This window comes from Nerophis lumbriciformis, linkage group LG03 (assembly GCF_033978685.3).
Source record: "Nerophis lumbriciformis linkage group LG03, RoL_Nlum_v2.1, whole genome shotgun sequence".
Lineage (NCBI taxonomy): Eukaryota > Metazoa > Chordata > Actinopteri > Syngnathiformes > Syngnathidae > Nerophis > Nerophis lumbriciformis.
Genome location: NC_084550.2, coordinates 59,585,001 through 59,604,977, shown reverse-complemented (window position 1 = coordinate 59,604,977; position 19,977 = coordinate 59,585,001). Strand labels below are relative to the sequence as shown.

At 38.0% G+C, this 19,977-nt stretch overlaps 1 protein-coding gene across 2 annotated transcripts in view; it reads left to right on the top strand.

Annotated features, from left to right (window-relative positions):
• cers5 (ceramide synthase 5) overlaps positions 1-19,977 on the top strand; it is a 41,206-nt gene that overhangs the window by 14,144 nt on the left and 7,085 nt on the right. Inside the window, exons 2-8 of one of the 2 annotated variants that reach the window (XM_061940251.2) lie at positions 7,074-7,179; positions 7,263-7,393; positions 8,604-8,661; positions 8,757-8,807; positions 12,208-12,300; positions 15,170-15,241; positions 16,238-16,344. In XM_061940251.2, the coding sequence (XP_061796235.2) occupies positions 7,074-7,179; positions 7,263-7,393; positions 8,604-8,661; positions 8,757-8,807; positions 12,208-12,300; positions 15,170-15,241; positions 16,238-16,344 (618 nt within the window). Of the gene's footprint in view, positions 1-7,073; positions 7,180-7,262; positions 7,394-8,603; positions 8,662-8,756; positions 8,808-12,207; positions 12,301-15,169; positions 15,299-16,237; positions 16,345-19,977 lie in introns of both variants that reach the window. The other variant, XM_061940243.2, reaches the window with a different exon arrangement.

Sequence of the window (19,977 nt, the reverse complement as noted above, 5' to 3'; positions counted from 1 at the left end):
ATTCGAAAATGCGGACGTTATCATCACCACTGTCTGATTCCAATCAATGCAAGTCATCAGAATCAGGTAATACACCAACTTATATTCTTGTCTTCATGAAAGAAAGGAATCTATATGTGTTAAACATGCTTGTATTATCTTTAACCACCTTTAACTTGTTAACAATATTAACTATATGTGTTAAACATGCTTGTATTATCTTTAACCACCTTTAAGTTGTTAACAATATTAACTATATGTGTTAAACATGCTTGTATTATCTTTAACCACCTTTAAGTTGTTAACAATATTAACTATTTGTGTTAAACATGCTTGTATTATTTTTAACCACCTTTAACTTGTTAACAATATTAACTATATGTGTGGCCTAGTGGTTAGAGTGTCCGTCCTGAGATCGGTAGGTTGGGAGTTCAAATCCCGGCCGAGTCATACCAAAGACTATAAAAATGGGACCCATTACCTCCCTGCTTGGCACTCAGCATCAAGGGTTGGAATTGGGGGTTAAATCACCATAATGATTCCCGGGCGCAGCCACCGCTGCTGCCCACTGCTCCCCTCACCTCCCAGGGGGTGATCAAGGGTGATGGGTCAAATGCAGAGAATAATTTCGCCACACCTAGTGTGTGTGTGACAATCATTGGTACTTTAACTTTAACTTTAACTTTAAACATGCTTGCATTATCTTTAAACACCTTTAACTTGTTAACAATATTAACTATATGTATTAAACATACTTGTATTATCATTAAACACCTTTAATGTATTAAAATATTAACTATATGTGTTAAACATGCTTGCATTATCATTAAACACCTTTAACATGTTAACAAAAACATATATTTCATAAATAAGTAAATATAAATTATAAATATGAATGAGGTAGATCCCCACGACTTGATCAATTGAAAAGTAGCTCGCCTGCAGAAAAAGTGTGAGCACCCCTGGTTTAAATGTACGGCAGTGAAAATGAATTTCCCCAACGGGGACCAATAAATCTAAATCAATGACGGCATGCCATCAAGTCGTGACATTGCTGGGTTTACGAGCAGAGGAGCATGTTCGGCAGCGCACTATCACAGAGTACTTTACAAACAGACACGGTGTGTAGACCGAAAAGGGAGAACGGGCGCATTTTGACCTAAACTTGACGATAAAGTTGAAGCTATAACACTGAAACGCCCTCAGGAAGAGGTGCTTTACCGAACATCCATCCGCAGTCGGCAGTGTTTTAGCTACTTCTAAATCACTAATCCTCGCCTCCATGGCGACGGATAAAGTAAGTGTCTTACAAGTATCATCCCTGCAGGACGAGGAATAGCTAAACATGCTTCACTACACACCGTAGGAGGATACAATGGCTCACCGGCGTCACCGCTGACAAAAGCTAGCGCGCCTAAATGTAAACAAATGCCATGAGTGGATCTACACCTGACATCCACTGTAATGATACCAAGTACAATAGTGTATCTAGTCGATACTACTGTGATTACATCTATATGTTTTATCGTCACAAAATCCTTTTTCCTCTTTTTAAAATTCATATTATGTTTATCCATCCATCCATCCATTTTCTACCGCTTGTCCCCTACGGTGTCACAGGGGGGCGCTGGAGCCCATCCCAGCTGCACACGGGCGGAAGGCGGGATACACCCTAAACTCAGTAAATATGCCCCTGGACACATAAGGACTTTGAATATGACCAATGTATGATCTTGTAACTACTTGGCATCGGATCCATACCTAAATTTGTAGTATCACCCAAAACTAATGTAAAATATCAACAACAGAAGAATAAGTGATTATTACATTTTAACACAGGGGTGGAAAATTAATTTTTACCCGGGCCGCATGAGCAACCTGAGCACTGCTGGAGGGGCACACTGACAATATTTCAATTAAATTTTGCTCAAATTATTTTTGATATACCGTAAGATAAATAATAATAATTTTTAAAAAAACTAGACTGCCTGTAACTCCCACTAGGAAGGTCGGAGAGACATAATAATTTCATTGAACCTAACTTAACTTTATACAAAAGCAGATTGCTTTTGATGGTTTTATTTTTAACACTGTCTTACACAACACTTCCTGATGTATAATACAATGCAAAAATGTCAATTTCTATCACTTTATCCTGCATCCTCTTTAAAAGTCCAACATTTTTCCCCGTCAGATTTGGACAACCATCTATTGTCACACCTGCCAGCTTGTCCCATTTCAGTCCTAACATGTCCAAACACACATTTACCTATGTGAACAAGTCATTACCTGTGGTTGTCTCTTTAATTGACTGCATGGCTGCCAGCTCCTCCGGGATTTGAAAGTTTGCACGTAAGAAGATGAGCAGCTGGGCGGTGTTACGTACATCGCAGCTCTCATCCAAAGCCAGCGAAAAACAGTCAAAGTTGGCCGTTCTGTTCTTCAGCTGAAGCTCCAAGTTTCCAGCGATGGTCTCAACCCGCCTCGTTACAGTGCGTCGGGAGAGTGACACGTTCTCAAATGCGCCCCTCTTCTCCGGGTATATCAGCGCAACAGAGTCCAATAAGCACTCCTTAATAAACTCTCCGTCAGAAAATGCCTTACTTTTTCTGGAGATTTTGTGAGAAATGACGAAACTTTGGGGGTGTGAAATTTGGCAAAAAGTCCTTGTTGGGTTTGCAGTTTTACCATCAACGCATCAGCCTCCCTTGCGCGCGCTTCATCAGACAGATTCTGGTATTTTTCCTCGTGCTTGGTCGTGTAGTGGCGATTCAAATTATATTCTTCAAACACAGCAACCTGTGTACCACAAATTAAGCACGGCTTTACCTTTAATTTCTGTAAAGAAATACTTGGCAGTCCATGTCTTGTTGAAAACACGCCATTCGTCATCAACTTTTCTCTTTTTAGCGTCTCGGGGGTAACCGGGCATCACTTGTCGCTGTGCACCTTCACTCACAGGTTACACACGGACATACGCCCATAAATAACACTTTTCAAAATAAAAGCAGCACAGTTGTAATGCACGCACGACATAGATGTTTTTTTACATTTATTTTGTAGTTTGTGATTGCCGCTGTTCACATTCACTCACAATCGCGCACGAGCATACGTCCACACGAAAGTAATACAAATAAAGCTTTTCAAAACAAAAGCAGTACCGTTGTATTGCACACTCGACATAGATACTTTTTTAAATGTATTTTGTAATTTATGATTGGCATCACGCGGGCCAGACAGGGACGCACAAAGGGCCGGATGTGCCCCGCGGGCCGCCGAATGCCCAGGTCTGCTCTAATGCCTGCAAGTTGCTCTGTGTTTTGCGTTCCTCCTTAAAACAAGCCTCCTGGTGGTCTCTCATCATGGAGAATAACCACGTTAGTTTCTGTAGATACCATATCAAGTCAAAAGCCGCAGGAATTTATTTAGTCTGCGCCTTCCTCTATTGTCTTGCTGGTCAAAGATCTTGGTTGTTCTTGGGTTTAGTTTCAGTATCAACGGGTTATCTCAAACCACCTTGGAGAGTGTTCAGAACAAACAAAGCTGTTGAGACTCAAGTCTTTGTCCAGAAATATTATACGACACTCCCAACATGATCTCCGATGACTTTCAAACCCTCTTTTATGGTGGTCATTGTGGGCCAAAGTGTGTTCTTGCACATTACCGTATAAATCACGACCAAACAAGACTTCCAAGCTATTCTGCTACAAATAAAACTGTTCATTCTGAGGCAAATGATCAGAATTTACAACTTTATAGCATTTTTCCAGCGTAACACAAACTTGAAGGCTTTGAATCAGCTGTTGGCATGCCAAATAAACAGCCTTATTGTTCCCGCAGTTGACCATCTTTGCCATTTTTACACTTTCCAAGTAATTACAAATCAAATATTGCCGTATACAGCGCTCACTTGAGTTTGTACTGTTTAAAACGTTTATTATTTTCAAATAAAATCTGTATACGTACCATAGATGCTCTAAAATCTTAATGATGCTATTAAAATAACTGTGGAGTCTCCTGTGTGGTCAACAAACAGGATTAGCGTGGTCAAAACATTGGCACTACCAACTGTGGCATTAGGCCTTTTGACCTCGGGGCCCAACTTTTCCACTGCAGAGGGGTCTGGGGTCCTCTCAAATATTAACACTGACTTATGAACCTTACTCTTTTAATGCAATAATTATAAATAACCTACTTACAGTTTAACTGGAGAAACATTGTCAAATGATATGAAAGCATGTGTTCATCACAAAGATTATTATCAAGACTTAGGTCAGGCTGATTATAAAAAATATACATAAGAATACAAATCAAATATACTGCGTATACATAACTAATTAAAAATGAATGTACATACAATTATGTAGTGCTAAAATGAATAAATAAAATTAATAATGAATAATAATATACATATTTCCTATATATAAACACTTCCTTGTGGTCTACATAACATGTAATGGTGGTTCTTTGGTCAAAATGTTGCATAGATTATGTTTTACAGACCATCTTCAAGCCGCTTTCTGACCGTCTCTTCAGGATGCGCCGTTTTGTGGGCGGTCTTATTGACAGCATACAACATGATACATCACAAGTTCCAGTTTCTTTGACTTTGACTTTGACTGCGTCTTCTCCCCGTCAGCCGTGTTGTAGTTTAGAGCGCTTCCACACCGAGTCTACTGACAGATATAAGTTAGAACTATACACCACTTGGTATTAGAAATGGCAACAGCGGAGGATGCATGAGCATGTACGAGCCAGTCTGCCCCACAACAAGAGGATGAAGAAAAAGAAAGAGCTTATTGACTACAGCGTGGACTACAATGGCAGACGAGCGCAAGGCACTTATATCATGTATGGATATTCCGCTGACGTTTTTTCCCAACCGGTGACGTCACAGGTTATGCAAATTCCAAAGGGCTAATTCTGCGAAAGTATAAAGGAAGGCAAGATTGTTTTATAAATATCTCTGCCGTGCCTCCATGTTTTGATTTCACATTTCCAGGACTTTGGCAGATCCCAAATACACAAAAACAGGTACCAATAGGTAAGTAAAGTTGTATTTGCATAATAGGCCTCCTTTAAATGTGTCAGATTCCAACACTGATGACATCTATTAAACAAGACAAGAGGCAAAGAATCAAACAGAGACAGAATTCAATTTGGACTCAATATATTGAGGAGAGTCGCCGTCGACCTGTAACCTCTTACAGTGTCTCAGCACGCTTTGCCAAAAGATTGTATTCCTCCTTCTTTATTTGACTTTCTCCCCCCACCTGACCAGAGCTGCTTCCAGAGGTAAGTGGGTCGTAAACAGCGTTGCCTTTGGTTACCGAACAGTTCAAAAGGAGAGGTAAAATAGTTCAAAAAGAGTTCGTAAAATAGTTCAAAAAGAGTTCGTAAAATACTTCAAAAAGAGTTCGTCTGGAAATTGGGCAGATACTGTCATCTCTCCGCTTTGAAGTCACAGTGGAGTTTTACGAGCATTCTTCCTCTTGGTAGGCCCTGTCCTTTTGCCTGGAACTCATTTCAACACAAAGTTTTTTGTGATAACTTACAAACAATTATTCTAACAAAATGGGTTTTAGGTGGCATTAAAAATGCATTAAAAATGATTTAAGTACCAGAAGAGTGGGATTGATTGATTGATTGAAACTTTTATTAGTAGATTGCACCGTACAGTACATATTCCGTACAATTGACCACTAAATGGTAACACCCGAATACGTTTTTTAACTTGTTTAAGTCGGGGTCCACGTAAATCAATTCATGATAGGAAAACAATTTGACTTTATACTCTAGTGCGACTTATATATGTTTTTTTCTTTATTTATTATGCATTTTCGGCCGCTGCTCTCGCTTATTCTCTGGAGCGACTTATACTCCGAAAAATACGGTATGTGATAATGTTGATCAGTCAACTCATTGGTGTTAATTTTCAATCCATCAAGATATTAAAAAAAAATATCAAAATCAAATTACAGGATGTTATTTATGTAGTTTGCTCATTTTCCTCATCATGTGGTTTATATTTTTTTTACATATGTAGTATCATCTACAAAATACAAATAATTGTTATTGCGACGTCTAGTGGACACATTTAGAACAGCAGTTTATTTTATTAAAAAATGTCGGCTATTTTTTATACTCGGCAAACTCATCCCGCGGGCCAGATGAAACCTGTTACGTAAACTTTGTAATTGTGTAAAATATTGTCAAACAAATGTGTTCTGTTAAACCACAAATGGTAACATAAGCTAGCCCAGACCTGGGCAAATTAAGGCTCGGGGGCCACATGCGGCCCGTTGAGCTTTTCAATCTAGCCCGCCGGGCATTCCCAAATAATTGTTTTAGATGTTTAAGATGTAAAGTGTAGCTGCCATTACGATGTGCAGTGATGTTTTCTAATAGCCGTAAGTCTTCAACTATACTAAGTCTTTCAATGCTTGGAATCTGCATCATATACTAGTTAATATGTTCATCTAATTAGTTACTATGGTCATCTAATTAGTTACTATGGTCACTATGAGATATCTCAGATTGTAGGTGGGGTTTTTTTTCACTGTTTGTTGCATTTTGGTTGTGTTTCGGTTGATTGTAAAATATGTTGTCAATATTCAGTGTTTTATCATTAATAGTTAATATTGTAAATTCCACATTCTTTATTTTCATGTACATTCTGGGTGTCTCATTCAGTAAAAAAAATTCAAATTCCATTCCGTTTTTTAAGGCGGTCTGTCATAACGTTTTTAGCTTTCAATCATTATTGTGAGGTTTTGTATTAGTATTCCTAAAAATAGATATACCGGCCCCCAGACACACTTTTTTTATCTAAATCTGGCCCCCCCCCGGGTAAAATAATTGCCCAGGCCTGAGCTAGCCGGTGGTGAGAAATGTAACTGTGAGGAAGTTGCAAACAGCACCTTTAAATTAGACTTGTAGGCTGTAGAAACCCTGATACTTATCAATAAATGGCCATGTTTTTTTTTAAAAAAGCTAAATATTTCTGTACTTTCCCATGAACCTTAAGTTGTTATTGTAGTTTTTTAACTTGGCATGGCGACTAGCTGACCTGTCACTTGTGTCCCCCGCCACAGATTTGTCGCCAGTGCCTGTGCGAGGAGCCTCCACATTCATCCAGATGTTGCACGACGAGCTCCGCCCAACACAGTTCTAGAGAAAGTATTTACATCCATAACAAAGGTGCCCACATTGCACAGAATATTCCATCTTCACATTGCACACGTTGACTTCCTCTCCTTCTCGTGACGTCATTTCCCGTCCAGAGTCCGGAGCCCCGCCATCTGGACGGTCTGTCCAAGCAGCTGGACTGGGAGGTGCGAAAGGTCCAGCGCTGGTTCCGACAGCGCAGGAACCAGGATAAACCCAGCGTACACGCTAAGTTCTGCGAGAGCATGTAGGTCCATGATTGTTTGCCTTCATCGTTACTGCTGCTTTGCCTCCATTTTTGTTTGGGTCACTCACCGACACTGCAAAAAGTCAGTGTTCAAAAACAAGAAAAAAAAAAAATACAAAAATGAGGGGTATTTTATTTGAACTAAGCAAAATTATCTGCCAATAGAACAAGAAAATTCGGCCAAAACAAGTAAAATTAGCTAACCTCAATGAACCCAAAAATACCTTAAAATAAGTATATTCTCACGAATAACAAGTGCACTTTTCTTGGTAGAAAAAAAAGACCTTTTTGCTCAATATGTTGACAAAATATTCTTAAATGAAGTAAATGCTAGTGCCATTATCTTGACATAATGATGTGCGCTCGGCATTACATTTCTTGAAACCAGCAAACTTATACTAAAACAAATTTATTGTTCTTAATGGAAAAGCAACATGTCAACCGCTTGTTACTCTCAGGGTCTCCTAGCCGCTCAGGCAAATTATATGGTCTAAAAATGCATTTTTCCATGGATAACATGACATCATCGCGCCAAGTGTGTGCTCTTTCAGTCAATTAGTGCGCATATATACAGCCCAGCCCCCGGCCCAAAATTTTTTAATTGTAATTTTGAGGGATTTATCTGAAAATGCATGAACTATTTCTGTTCGAAATAGTTTGAAATGTCACATGTTAAATGTTTAAATATTACTGTACTGTGCCAACTGTACTACTATATGAGTACGTATTTTCTCTTGTTTCATTGAAAATAAAACAGCAAAGTCATCTGTTTTAATATGAGACACAATTGTGTCAAAATCATGATTTCTTTTTTCATGCTTGATATAAGAAATTATTACTTTAAAAAAGTAGTTTTATGCAACAGTTGACATTCTAGTTTCAAGCATGTTTTACTCAATATAGGTCATCAAATCTCAGCAACAAGCTGTAAAATCTTACTGAGATCATTTAGGACCAAAACCCTTAAAACAAGTAAAACACTCTCAACATAAAATCTGCTTAGTGAGAAGAATTATCTTATTAGACAGAAAATAAGCAAATATCACCCTTATTTGAGATATTTCATCTTACTTAGATTTCAGTTTTTGCAGTGCACCCGCCTGTTTATCACGTTGTTATTATTGTAGTGAGTTGATGCATCGTTTGTGTCCAAGTGTTTGAATGTGATTTTGATCCCCGGAATCATTCTTTTCTGGACTATCCGTTACAGGTGGAGGTTAACGTTTTATTTGTGCATATTTACCTATGGCTTCCAGTTTCTCTGGCAGGTGAGCACAGCACATGGCTCAAGCTAGAATATTATTAGTATTGTATTTTGTATTAGGCTGTCTTGCTGACTGAATCCATGATCTTGTTTGTTCAGACACCTTGGATGTGGGACACGCGGCATTGCTGGTACGGTTACCCTTACCAGGTATGTTGTAGCAGGCGGACACGACATGTAGGTACACCTGCACTAGCGGCCGACCAATATGTTTTTTTCAGGACCGATACCGATTATTAGTAGTCAAGGAGGCCGAGAACTCATATTAAGAGTAGGGTTGCAACAACTAATCGATTAAAATCGATTATAAAAATATTTGGTGATTAATTTAGTCATCGATTCGTTGGATCTATGCTATGCGCATGCGCAGAGGCTACTTTATTTTTTATTTAATTTTTTTTATTTATTTTTATTTTTATTTTTATTTTTTTATAAACCTTTATTTATAAACTGCAACATTTACAAACAGCTGTGAAACAATAATCAAAATAAGTATGGTGCCGGTATGCTGTTTTTTTCCAATAAAATACTGGAAAGAACAGAAATGTAGTTTGTCTCTTTTATCCGATTATTAATCGATTAATCGAAGTAACAATCGACAGATTAATCGATTATCAAATTAGTTGTTAGTTGCAGCCCTAATTAAGAGGCAATATTCATTTTCAGTAAAAGTTATTTAAACATGAATAGTATACGCCAGTAAACAGCTGGACAACACTGCAAAAAGTCAGTGTTCAAAAACAAGAAAAAAAAAATACAAAAGTTAGGGGTATTTTATTTGAACTAAGCAAAATTATCTGCCAATAGAACAAGGACATTAGGCTGGTCAAGACTTTCCAAAACAAGTAAAATTAGCTAACCTTAATGAACCCAAAAATACCTTAAAATAAGTATATTGTCACTAATAACAAGTGCACTTTTCTTGGTAGAAAAAAAAGAGACCTTTTTGCTCAATATTTTGAAAAATATTCTTAAATGAAGTAAATGCTAGTACCATTATCTTGACATAATGATATGCGCTCGGCATTACATTTCTTGAAACCAGCAAACTTATACTAAAAACTAGTTTATTGTTCTTAATGGAAAGGCAACAAGGCAACCGCTTGTTACTCTCGGGGTCTCCTAGCCGCTCAGGCAAATCATATTGTCTAAAAATGCATTTTTCCATGGATAACATGACATCATCACGCCAAGTGCGTGCTCTTTCAGTCAATTAGTGCGCATATATACAGCCCGGCCCCCGGCCAAAAATGTTTTAATTGTAATTTTGAGGAATTTGTCTATTTCTATTAAAAATTGTTTGAAATGTCAAATGTTAAATGTTTAAATATTAACTGTCAGTTTACTGTACTGTGCCAACTGTACTACTATACGAGTACGTATTTTCTCTTGTTTCATTGAAAATAAAACAGCAACAAGCTAATTTTAAGTATTTATTGTTATTTTTACAAACTATCATACGGTATATGATAATTAGGGGTGCTAAAAAAAATTATTTTATCACATCCAAATACCGATATTTTTTAATAATTTACAAAAAAAATTGTTTTTATTTTTTTTTGACGAATTCATTAAAAAAAAATGTGGGCATCTCTATGCTTACATGGTGCACGTATGTGTCATATGTCGGCAACCAAAAGGAGGTTTTGTGACCTGTAAGTTGTTTTGTTAAGGTGTTGTTATTATTATTCCAAATAATACATTGCAAAAATCAGTTTGAATCAAGAATCGTGTTGAATCGAGTATATATTATGAATCAAATCCTCACCCCAAGAATCGGAATCGAATGGCAAGGTGCCCAAAGATTCACATCAATAACAATTGAATATTTGTATATCAAAGTTTAAAACATATGAAATTTAATGTATTATACACATTTTTTTCTGTCAAAGTGGAAACAATGAAAACATTTAGTAAGAAAGATGAAGTATGCACATTATTCTCAGGCTTTTGCGGGCCACATTAATTGACTCAAGGCCCGCCAGACGCTACAGTCTTCTTCTCTCATGGGTTGTTGTCTCTAACTAGCAGGCAAACACGACTGACCCCTATAGACTGACTCCTAAATCGCAGCTCAGACCTAATAATATGCCTGTCGCCATAATAATATTGTATGAAAAACAGACCCCGGGTAAAAGTAATATTAGAGATGTCCGATAATGGCTTTTTTGCCGATATTCCGATATTGTCCAACTCTTAATTACCGATTCCGATATTAACCGATACCGATATTTACAGTCGTGGAATTAACACATTATTATGCCTAATTTTGTTGTGAAGCCCCGCTGGATGCATTAAACAATGTAACAAGGTTTTCCAAAATAAATCAATTCAAGTTATGGAAAAAAATGCCAACATGGCACTGCCATATTTATTATTGAAGTCACAAGGTGCATTATTTTTTTGAACATGCCTCAAAACAGCAGCTTGGAGTTTGGGACATGCTCTCCCTGAGAGAGCATGAGGAGGTTGAAGTGGGCGGGGTTGGGAGGCGGAGTTGATGTGGGGTGGGGGGGGTGGCACGGGTGTATATTGTAGCGTCTCGGAAGATTTAGTGCTGCAAGGGCTTCTGGGTATTTGTTCTGTTGTGTTCATGTTGTGTTATGGTGCGGATGTTATCCCGAATTGTGTTTGTCATTCTTGTTTGGTGTGGGTTCACAGTGTGGCGCATATTTGTAACAGTTTGTTAGGTGTGGGGCGGTATAGCTCGGTTGGTAGAGCGGCCGTGCCAGCAACTTGAGGGTTGCAGGTTTGATCCCCGCTTCCGCCATCCTAGTCACTGCTGTTGTGTCCTTGGGCAAGACACTTTACCCACTTTCTCCCAGTGCCACCCACACTGGTTTAAATGTAACTTAGATATTGGGTTTCACAATGTAAAGCGCTTTGAGTCACTTGAGAAAAAGCGCTATATAAATGTAATTCACTTCACACTTCACACTGTTAAAGTTGTTTACACGGCCACCCTCAGTGTGACCTGTATGGCTGTTGACCAAGTATGCGTTGTATTCACTTAAGTGTGTGAAAAGTCGTAGATATTATGTGACTGGGCCGGCACGCAAAGGCAGTGCCTTTAAGGTTTATTGGCGCTCTGTACTTCTCCCTACGTCCGTGTACACAGCGACGTTTTCAAAAGTCATAGATTTTACTTTTTGAAACCGATACCGATCATTTTGAAACTGATACCGATAATTTCCGATATTGCATTTTAAAGCATTTATCAGCCGATAATGTCGCCATTCCGACATTATCGGACATCCCTAAGTAATATGCATATATGGGGTAAATCCAAATCCTAAAATTAACTAATTTTTTCTTGCTCGTTCGCTTAATGGCCAAAACCACAATCAAATGTGAAACAATGGTTAGCTTAGGGTCGATTTTGGCTAAGTCAACAACTGCTTATGTCAACCCCAGTCATCAGATCTGAGGAGCTCAGTCATGTGTTTTATTATAGAAGTGCACTACATTTTATTGTTTTCAATAAACCGATGACTGACATTCATACGTGATAGTCGTTAAATCGTTTTGTTTTTTTCTCCTGTCGCCAAAGGTCATGACCCCTGGGCTTTACCGCTACTACGTGGCAGAGCTGGCCTTCTACTGGTCGCTCATGTTCTCCCAGTTCACAGACATTAGGAGGAAGGTGAGGAACAACCACTTTCATGCAACTCCTCACTCTTTCAAGGTCACATGGTTTTAGTGCATCGGACGAGGAGCCGGGCGGGGGTGCAGCTTGTGCCATTCACTGTGTGTGTGTGTGTGTGGGTGTGTGTGGGTGCGCGTGTGTGTGTTCTTGTATTTCTACCCTTCTTGAGACATCAACAAGGAAAAGTACCTTCCATATGAGGAGGTGTGAACAAGTTAGGACCGAAATCATGGTCCCAATACGGAAAACCATTGCATCTAATAGAGCATGTTTCATTTGCACCCCTGGTGGTGAAATTTATCAAAATGAGGGTGGTCCCAAAAGGAGGGATTTTTCAAATTGACTGTGTGTCGCTTTTAAAAGTGCTCCCCCTCTGGTCAACATATGAAATAACAAGTGTGTGTAAAAATTTGAAGTGCTCCCCCTCTATAAATATGTATAGACTTAGACTTAGACTGAGACAAACTGTATTGATCCACAAGGGAAATTGTTCCACACTGTAGCTCAGTTACAAAGGATGGAAAGGGTAAGTATGGAAAGGATAATGCAGGTATAAAGTAGACAAAAAAATGTACCATAGTAGCAATATAACATATATGTAATATTTACATATTATATATACAGTGTATAATATATACTGTAATTACTTTAGGTAAATAATGAAGATTAAAAAACAATTACAAAAAAAATAAAAATAAATTAACTAAAAGCTTACCTTTTTTATATTTGCATAGTATGTATATATTATTAATGTTGTAAATACAAATCTTTATATATCTAGAAAGGGTGGTCCTAAAGAGGTAGGCATTATTCGTAGGTCTCAAGAAGATGACAAATACAAGAATGTGTGCGTGTGTGTGTGCGCGTGTGTGTGCGTGTGTGTGTTGTGTGTGAGTGTGTGTGTGTGTGAACATAGCACGAGGGTGCCCTCTCTCATGTGACTGCTGGCCCAAATGATGCAAATTCCAGAGCAGCAGAGTTTTGGCTCACATTTTTCTGACTTGTTAGCTCCTGTAAAACAAAAGGACATAAACATAATACATAGTATTCCTCTGCCAACCCAATCATTTTCTTTTTCAGTTTTATGACAGATGCTCGTCGTGTTTTTTCCGCGTCTCCCTTTCTTTTCTCTTCAATCATAATCGCAGCTTCTTCCACAGGAAATATATTTTTTTAATATAATAATTGTGTAATTATTAGTCATACACGTATATAATTATTTATTATTGCCGCTCTATGGCTACCATCACACGTATTCCCCCTTGCTTCAAAGCATTGGTTCTCAAACTTTTTTCACCAAGTACCACCTCAGAAAACACTTGGCTCTCCAAGTACCACCATAATGACCAACATTAATATGCAGTAGCGTAGTAGGCCTAAGTATTTGTTAAAAACAATGCGGAGGTTTTATTTAACAAGTATAGTCAATATGTTTTGGCCACTGTAACATTACACACAGTTTGAATATTTAATTACAGTAAGTGATTGTTTGGCGTACCGCTAGTGTTACACGTACCACTGCTTGAGAATCACTGCTCCAGAGCATCAAGAAAAGGCAATAAAATGCATCATTGAGTTTAAGTCTCACAATAATTACACAATTTCATTTGAAGTTTTGTTATAGTAAGTTCAATGGTACCTCTTTTGATGCAAACACAATTTCACACATTTATAACATTTTAAGTGTTAAAGTCATTAGGTCTGTAACTTATGGCTCTCCAAGTGCCACTATAATGACCAGCATTAAAATACAGTAGCGTAGTAGCCTAAGTATTCATAAAAAAACAAGGCAGATGTTTTATTTAACAAGTACATTCAATATTGTAACATTACACACAGTTTGAACAGTAACACTGTGTTTGAATATTTAATTACAATAAGTGAATATTTGGTGTACCACTAGACGTAGCGCGCGTACACGTACCACTGCTTGAGAATCCCTGCTCCAGACCATCAAAAAACGAAGAAAACGCAATGAGAGTCTCACAAGAATTATACAACTGAATTTGAAGTTTTGTTATAGTAAGTTCAATGGTACCGCTTTTAGTGCAAACACCATTTCAAACATTTATAAACGTTTATGTCATTAGGTCTGGAACTTAAAGGGGTAACTGCACTTTTTAGGGAATTTTGCCTATTGTTCACAATCCTTATGAGAGACGACTGATGTATTTTTTTATGCATTCTAAGTAGAGATGTACGATAATGGCTTTTTTGCCGATATCCGATATTGTCCAACTCTTAATTACCGATTCCGATATCAACCAATACCGATATATACAGTCGTGGAATTAACACATTATTATGCCTAATTTTGTTGTGATGCCCCGCTGGATGCATTAAACAACATGATAGGCAAAAAAAAAAGTGCAGCTACAATGAGAACAGACATTATACAGTAAGTGATGTTTTATTATGTTTGTTTTCGCTCATGAAGCCTACAGTGAGTAGTAATCAGTGAAAAAGCGAACGTTGTGATGCGTTTTTTAAATTACTGCGCATGCTTTAAATGAGCAAAATATGTAAATATTACACGTTATTATGAATGTTACATTACATATATACTTGCAGTATATGGATGTTTTTGATGGGCTTTGTACGCTGAATAGAGTCACTCACATAGGCTCCATTGTAAGCTGACTTTTGATGCATTTTTGTACTAGTTAGAATGCATAAAACATATGTGGTTTTGTCTTTCATAACAATTGTAAATGATAGGCAAGAATAAAAAAAAAAGTGCAGCTCCATCTTCGTCTTTGGCCTGGCAAATGTTCTCATGACGTCTTTTCACTCATAAACGTTTGTTTGAAGGTTGTTGTTGTTCAACTCAGGTCAGGGCTTTTTAATCGCTCTTCTTGGACTGCAGGACTTCTTGGCCATGTTGGTTCATCACCTGGCGACAGTGGGCCTGATCAGCTTCTCCTACGCCAACAACATGGTGCGGGTGGGCAGCCTGGTGATGTGTGTGCACGACGCCTCCGACTTCCTGCTCGAGGTCGGTGACGTCAGGGTGTGCAACGTTTCTGTTGTGTGTCTAAGACAGGGCCGTCAAATTCTTTTTTTTACTCGCTTTGTAACAGCAAATACACATAAATACTGATGTATAATTGCCTCATGGTGTTATCACACAATTGCCTATGTGTTTGATTACCGTATTTTTCGGATTATAAGTCGCACCGGCCGAAAATGCATAATAAAGAAGGGAAAAAACATATATAAGTCGCACTGGTGTACAAGTCGCATTTTTGGGGGAAATGTATTTGATAAAAGCCAACACCAAGATAGACATTTGAAAGACAATTTAAAATAAATAAAGAATAGTGAACAACAGGCTGAATAAGTGTACGTTATATGAGGCATAAATAACCAACTGGTATGTTAACGTAACATATTATGGTAAGAGTCATTCAAATAACTATAACATATAGAACATGCTATACGTTTACCAAACAATCTGTCACTCCTAATCGCTAAATCCCATGAAATCTTATACGTCTAGTCTCTTACGTGAATGAGATAAATAATATTATTCGATATTTTACGGTAATGTGTTAATAATTTCACACATAAGTCGCTCCTGAGTATAAGTCGCACCCCCGGTTAAACTATGAAAAAAACTGCGACTTATTGTCCGAAAAATACGGTAATACTATGTATCCTGATGCTAATTGGAATCAGGTAAATATAAAAAAAATTAGGACTTAAGGTAGACCCTTGAGGGACACCACGTGTGCAAAATGTATCAAAGTATGCGGCCCTCATTGGAAAAAGTTTGGACACCCCTGAGTTTTAGTAAGAAAGACAAAGTGCTTTTTTGACGGACTAAATTTCCACGCTGTCGTGGGCTAAATCTGGTCCCCCTGGGCCTTGAGTTTGACACCTGAGGTCTACGAAGTCTGGAATCACACTTAAGTGTTTTTTTGTCTGTTATCAGGCAGCCAAACTGGCCAACTATGCCAAGTATCAGCGGCTGTGTGACCTCCTCTTCATCGTGTTTAGCGTGGTGTTCTTCATCACGCGGCTTGTCATATATCCACTATGGTGAGTACGCCTGCTGGGTCTGATTAGGAGGGCTGGACAATCAATCACATTTTGATTTTGACTTCAAATATAGCTTCTTCTCATGATCATAAAAATTTTCAAATCGAAAAAACAAACAAAAAAAAGATTAATGGGCCGTGCAACATGCATGCAAATTCCTGATGAGTGAGCGTTTTAGTGAAAACAGAGCACGTCTACTAGAAGTTTGGGATCACCATGGTTACTATGTTTCATGTGGCACAGCACTAGTATGTATGCATAATCAATAATCACTAAAGTTAACAAATAAATGGATTTTTAACCATTCACGTAACCGCACACAAGAGTCACAGAATTGGTCAATAAAACGGATTTTGCTGTTAAACGCACAATATCAGGGATAGTGATGTGCGATACCACTGATTTTCTTTTTGATACGCTACCAAGTAGAATTCAGGCTGGTATTGGTGATACCGATCCGATACTTTGTGCAAATATACCTAACGTGTGGGGCGGCATGGCGTAGTGGGTAGAGCAACCGTGCCAGAAACCTGAGGGTTGCAGGTTCGCTCCCCGCCTCTTACCATCCAAAAATCGCTGCCGTTGTGTCCTTGGGCGGGACACTTCACCCTTTGCCGCCGGTGCCACTCACACCGGTGAATTGAATGATGAATGACAGGTGGTGGTCGGAGGGGCCGTTGGCGCAAATTGCAGCCACGCTTCCGTCAGTCTACCCCAGGGCAGCTGTGGCTATGAAAGTAGCTTACCACCACCAGGTGTGAACGAATGATGGGTTCTACATGTAAAGCGACTTTGGGTACTTAGAAAAGCGCTATATAAATCCCAGTTATTATTATTATTATTATTAACGTGTCTGCAAAAATTGAAGAAGTTGTGTATTTTCAAATAATATCTGTCTAAAAAAACAACAGCAAAAATGTAAGAAAAAATGGGAAAACAATTGGGATGTAATGAGAAAAAGCTAAAAAAAAGTTTAAACTAATAATAATACTAAACAACAGAAAGTGTTGTATATGTATATATATATATATATATATATACATATATATATATATATATATATATATACATACATATACATATATATACGTACATACATATATATACATACATACATACATACATACATATATATTAGGGCTGTGAATCTTTGGGTGTCCCACGATTCGATTCAATATCGATTCTTGGGGTCACGATTCGATTCAAAATCGAATTTTTTTTTTCAATTGAACACGATTCTCGATTCAAAAACGATTTTTTTCCCGATTCAAAAGGATTGTCTATTCATTCAATACATAGGATTTCAGCAGTCTGCTGGCAGCAAGCAGAGTAGTAGATTTTTGTAGAAAGCTTTTATAATTGTAAAGGACAATGTTTTATCAACTGATTGCAATAATGTAAATTTGTTTTAACTATTAAATGAACCAAAAATATGATTTTATCTTTGTGAAAATATTGGACACAGTGTGTTGTCAAGCTTATGAGATGCGATGCAATTGTAAGCCACTGTGACACTATTGTTCTTTTTTGTATTTTTTATATAAATGTCTAATGATAATGTCAATGAGGGATTTTTAATCACTGCTATGTTGAAATTGTAACTAATATTGATACTGTTGTTGATAATATTCATTTTTGTTTCACTACTTTTGGTTTGTTCTGTGTCGTGTTTGTGTCTCCTCTCAATTGCTCTGTTTATTGCAGTTCTGAGTGTTGCTGGGTCGGGTTTGGTTTTGGAATTGGATTGCATTGTTATGGTATTGCTGTGTATTGTTTTGTTGGATTGATTTATTTAAAAAAAAAAAATGTATTTAAAAAAATGAAAATAAATAAATAAATAAAAATAAAAAAAATAGATTTTTAAAAAATGAGAATCGACTCTGAATCGTACAACGTGAGAATAGCAATTAGAATTCGAATCGATTTTTTCTCACACCCCTAATATACATATATATATATATATATATATATATATATATATATATATACACACACACGTATATACGTACATACAAATATATACACATATACATACATATATACATATATATATTCAAAATGATACAATCAGTCAAATTCAAGCCAATCCGCAACCCACTCCTCACCAAGCTGAAAAATGACAAGGAGCGCATCAAGAAAGTAAACAACCTCATCATAGCTGCCGATAAAACCACAAACTTCTACAGAATGGACATACCAGAACATCACACCTTACTGGACAGAAGCATCACCAAATCATACAAAAAAGCACAACCCAACACCTTACAGAACATCCACCTGGAAAATAAAAGGATCGCGGCTGAACTGGACATTGAGGACAGGGTGGACGCCACAGCCAACAAGGAAGCCTTCATCACATTGAAGGACCACAAACCCAACTTCGCAAATAACCCAACATGCCGACTAATAAACCCAACTAAATCTGAAATAGGAAAAATCAGCAAAATAATCCTGGACAGAGTCAACACAAAAATCAAGGACAAAACACCACTCAACCAATGGAGAAATACAGCAGCAGTAATCAAATGGTTCAACAACATCCAAGACAAACAACAGCACAACTTTATCTCCTTTGATATCGAAGAATTTTACCCTTCCATCACGCAAGACCTACTGACTCAAGCACTAGACTTCGCCTCAGACTACGACTCAATCACAGGCAACGAAAGAAACATCATCATCCACGCAAAAAACTCCATTCTCATCCACAACAGTACACCATGGCAAAAAAAGAACAATGCAACATTTGACGTCACTATGGGAAGTTTTGACGGAGCAGAAACGTGTGAACTCGTTGGGAGTTTCCTCCTCTCCCAGCTCACTAGCCTCAATCTGAACCTTGGTATTTACCGTGATGACGGACTGGCAGTGTGTCGCGCCTCGCCAAGGAGCAGCGAGAATACCAAGAAGCGCATATGCCAAATTTTCAAAGAGAACGGCCTAAGGATCACGATTGAAGCCAACAAGCAAACCGTCAACTTCCTTGACGTCACTTTCAACCTGAGAAATAACAGCTACCAACCATTCACGAAACCCAACACAACACTCCAATACGTGCACCATGACAGCAACCACCCACCCACCACCACGAAAAGAATACCTACCGGAATTAATAAAAGACTATCGATGCTGTCATCTAGCAAAGCTGAATTTGACCAAGCAACCCCCCCGTACCAAAAAGCCCTTGATGAAAGCGGATACAATTTCACCCTCACCTATGAACCCACGCCAGGAAGCCAACCAAAAAAGAACGAAAAGAAAACGAAACGACATCATCTGGTACAACCCCCCATACAGCAAAAACGTCTCAACTAACATTGGACACAAATTCCTCAATCTGATTGACAAACACTTTCCCAAAGACAACACCCTAAGAAAAGTATTCAACAAGAACAACATTAAATTGAGCTACAGCTGTATGAACAATATACGACAAATTATCTCAAACCACAACAAAACAATTGCAAATGAGCCGTCGGCCCCCGGACAGAGCGACTCCAAAACCAACAAAGGCTGCAACTGTCGAAAGAAACCTGATTGCCCTCTCAACGGGGGGTGCTTACAAACATCAGTTGTCTACCAATCTAAGGTAACACGCAAGGACATTAACACATCCGACACATATGTAGGATT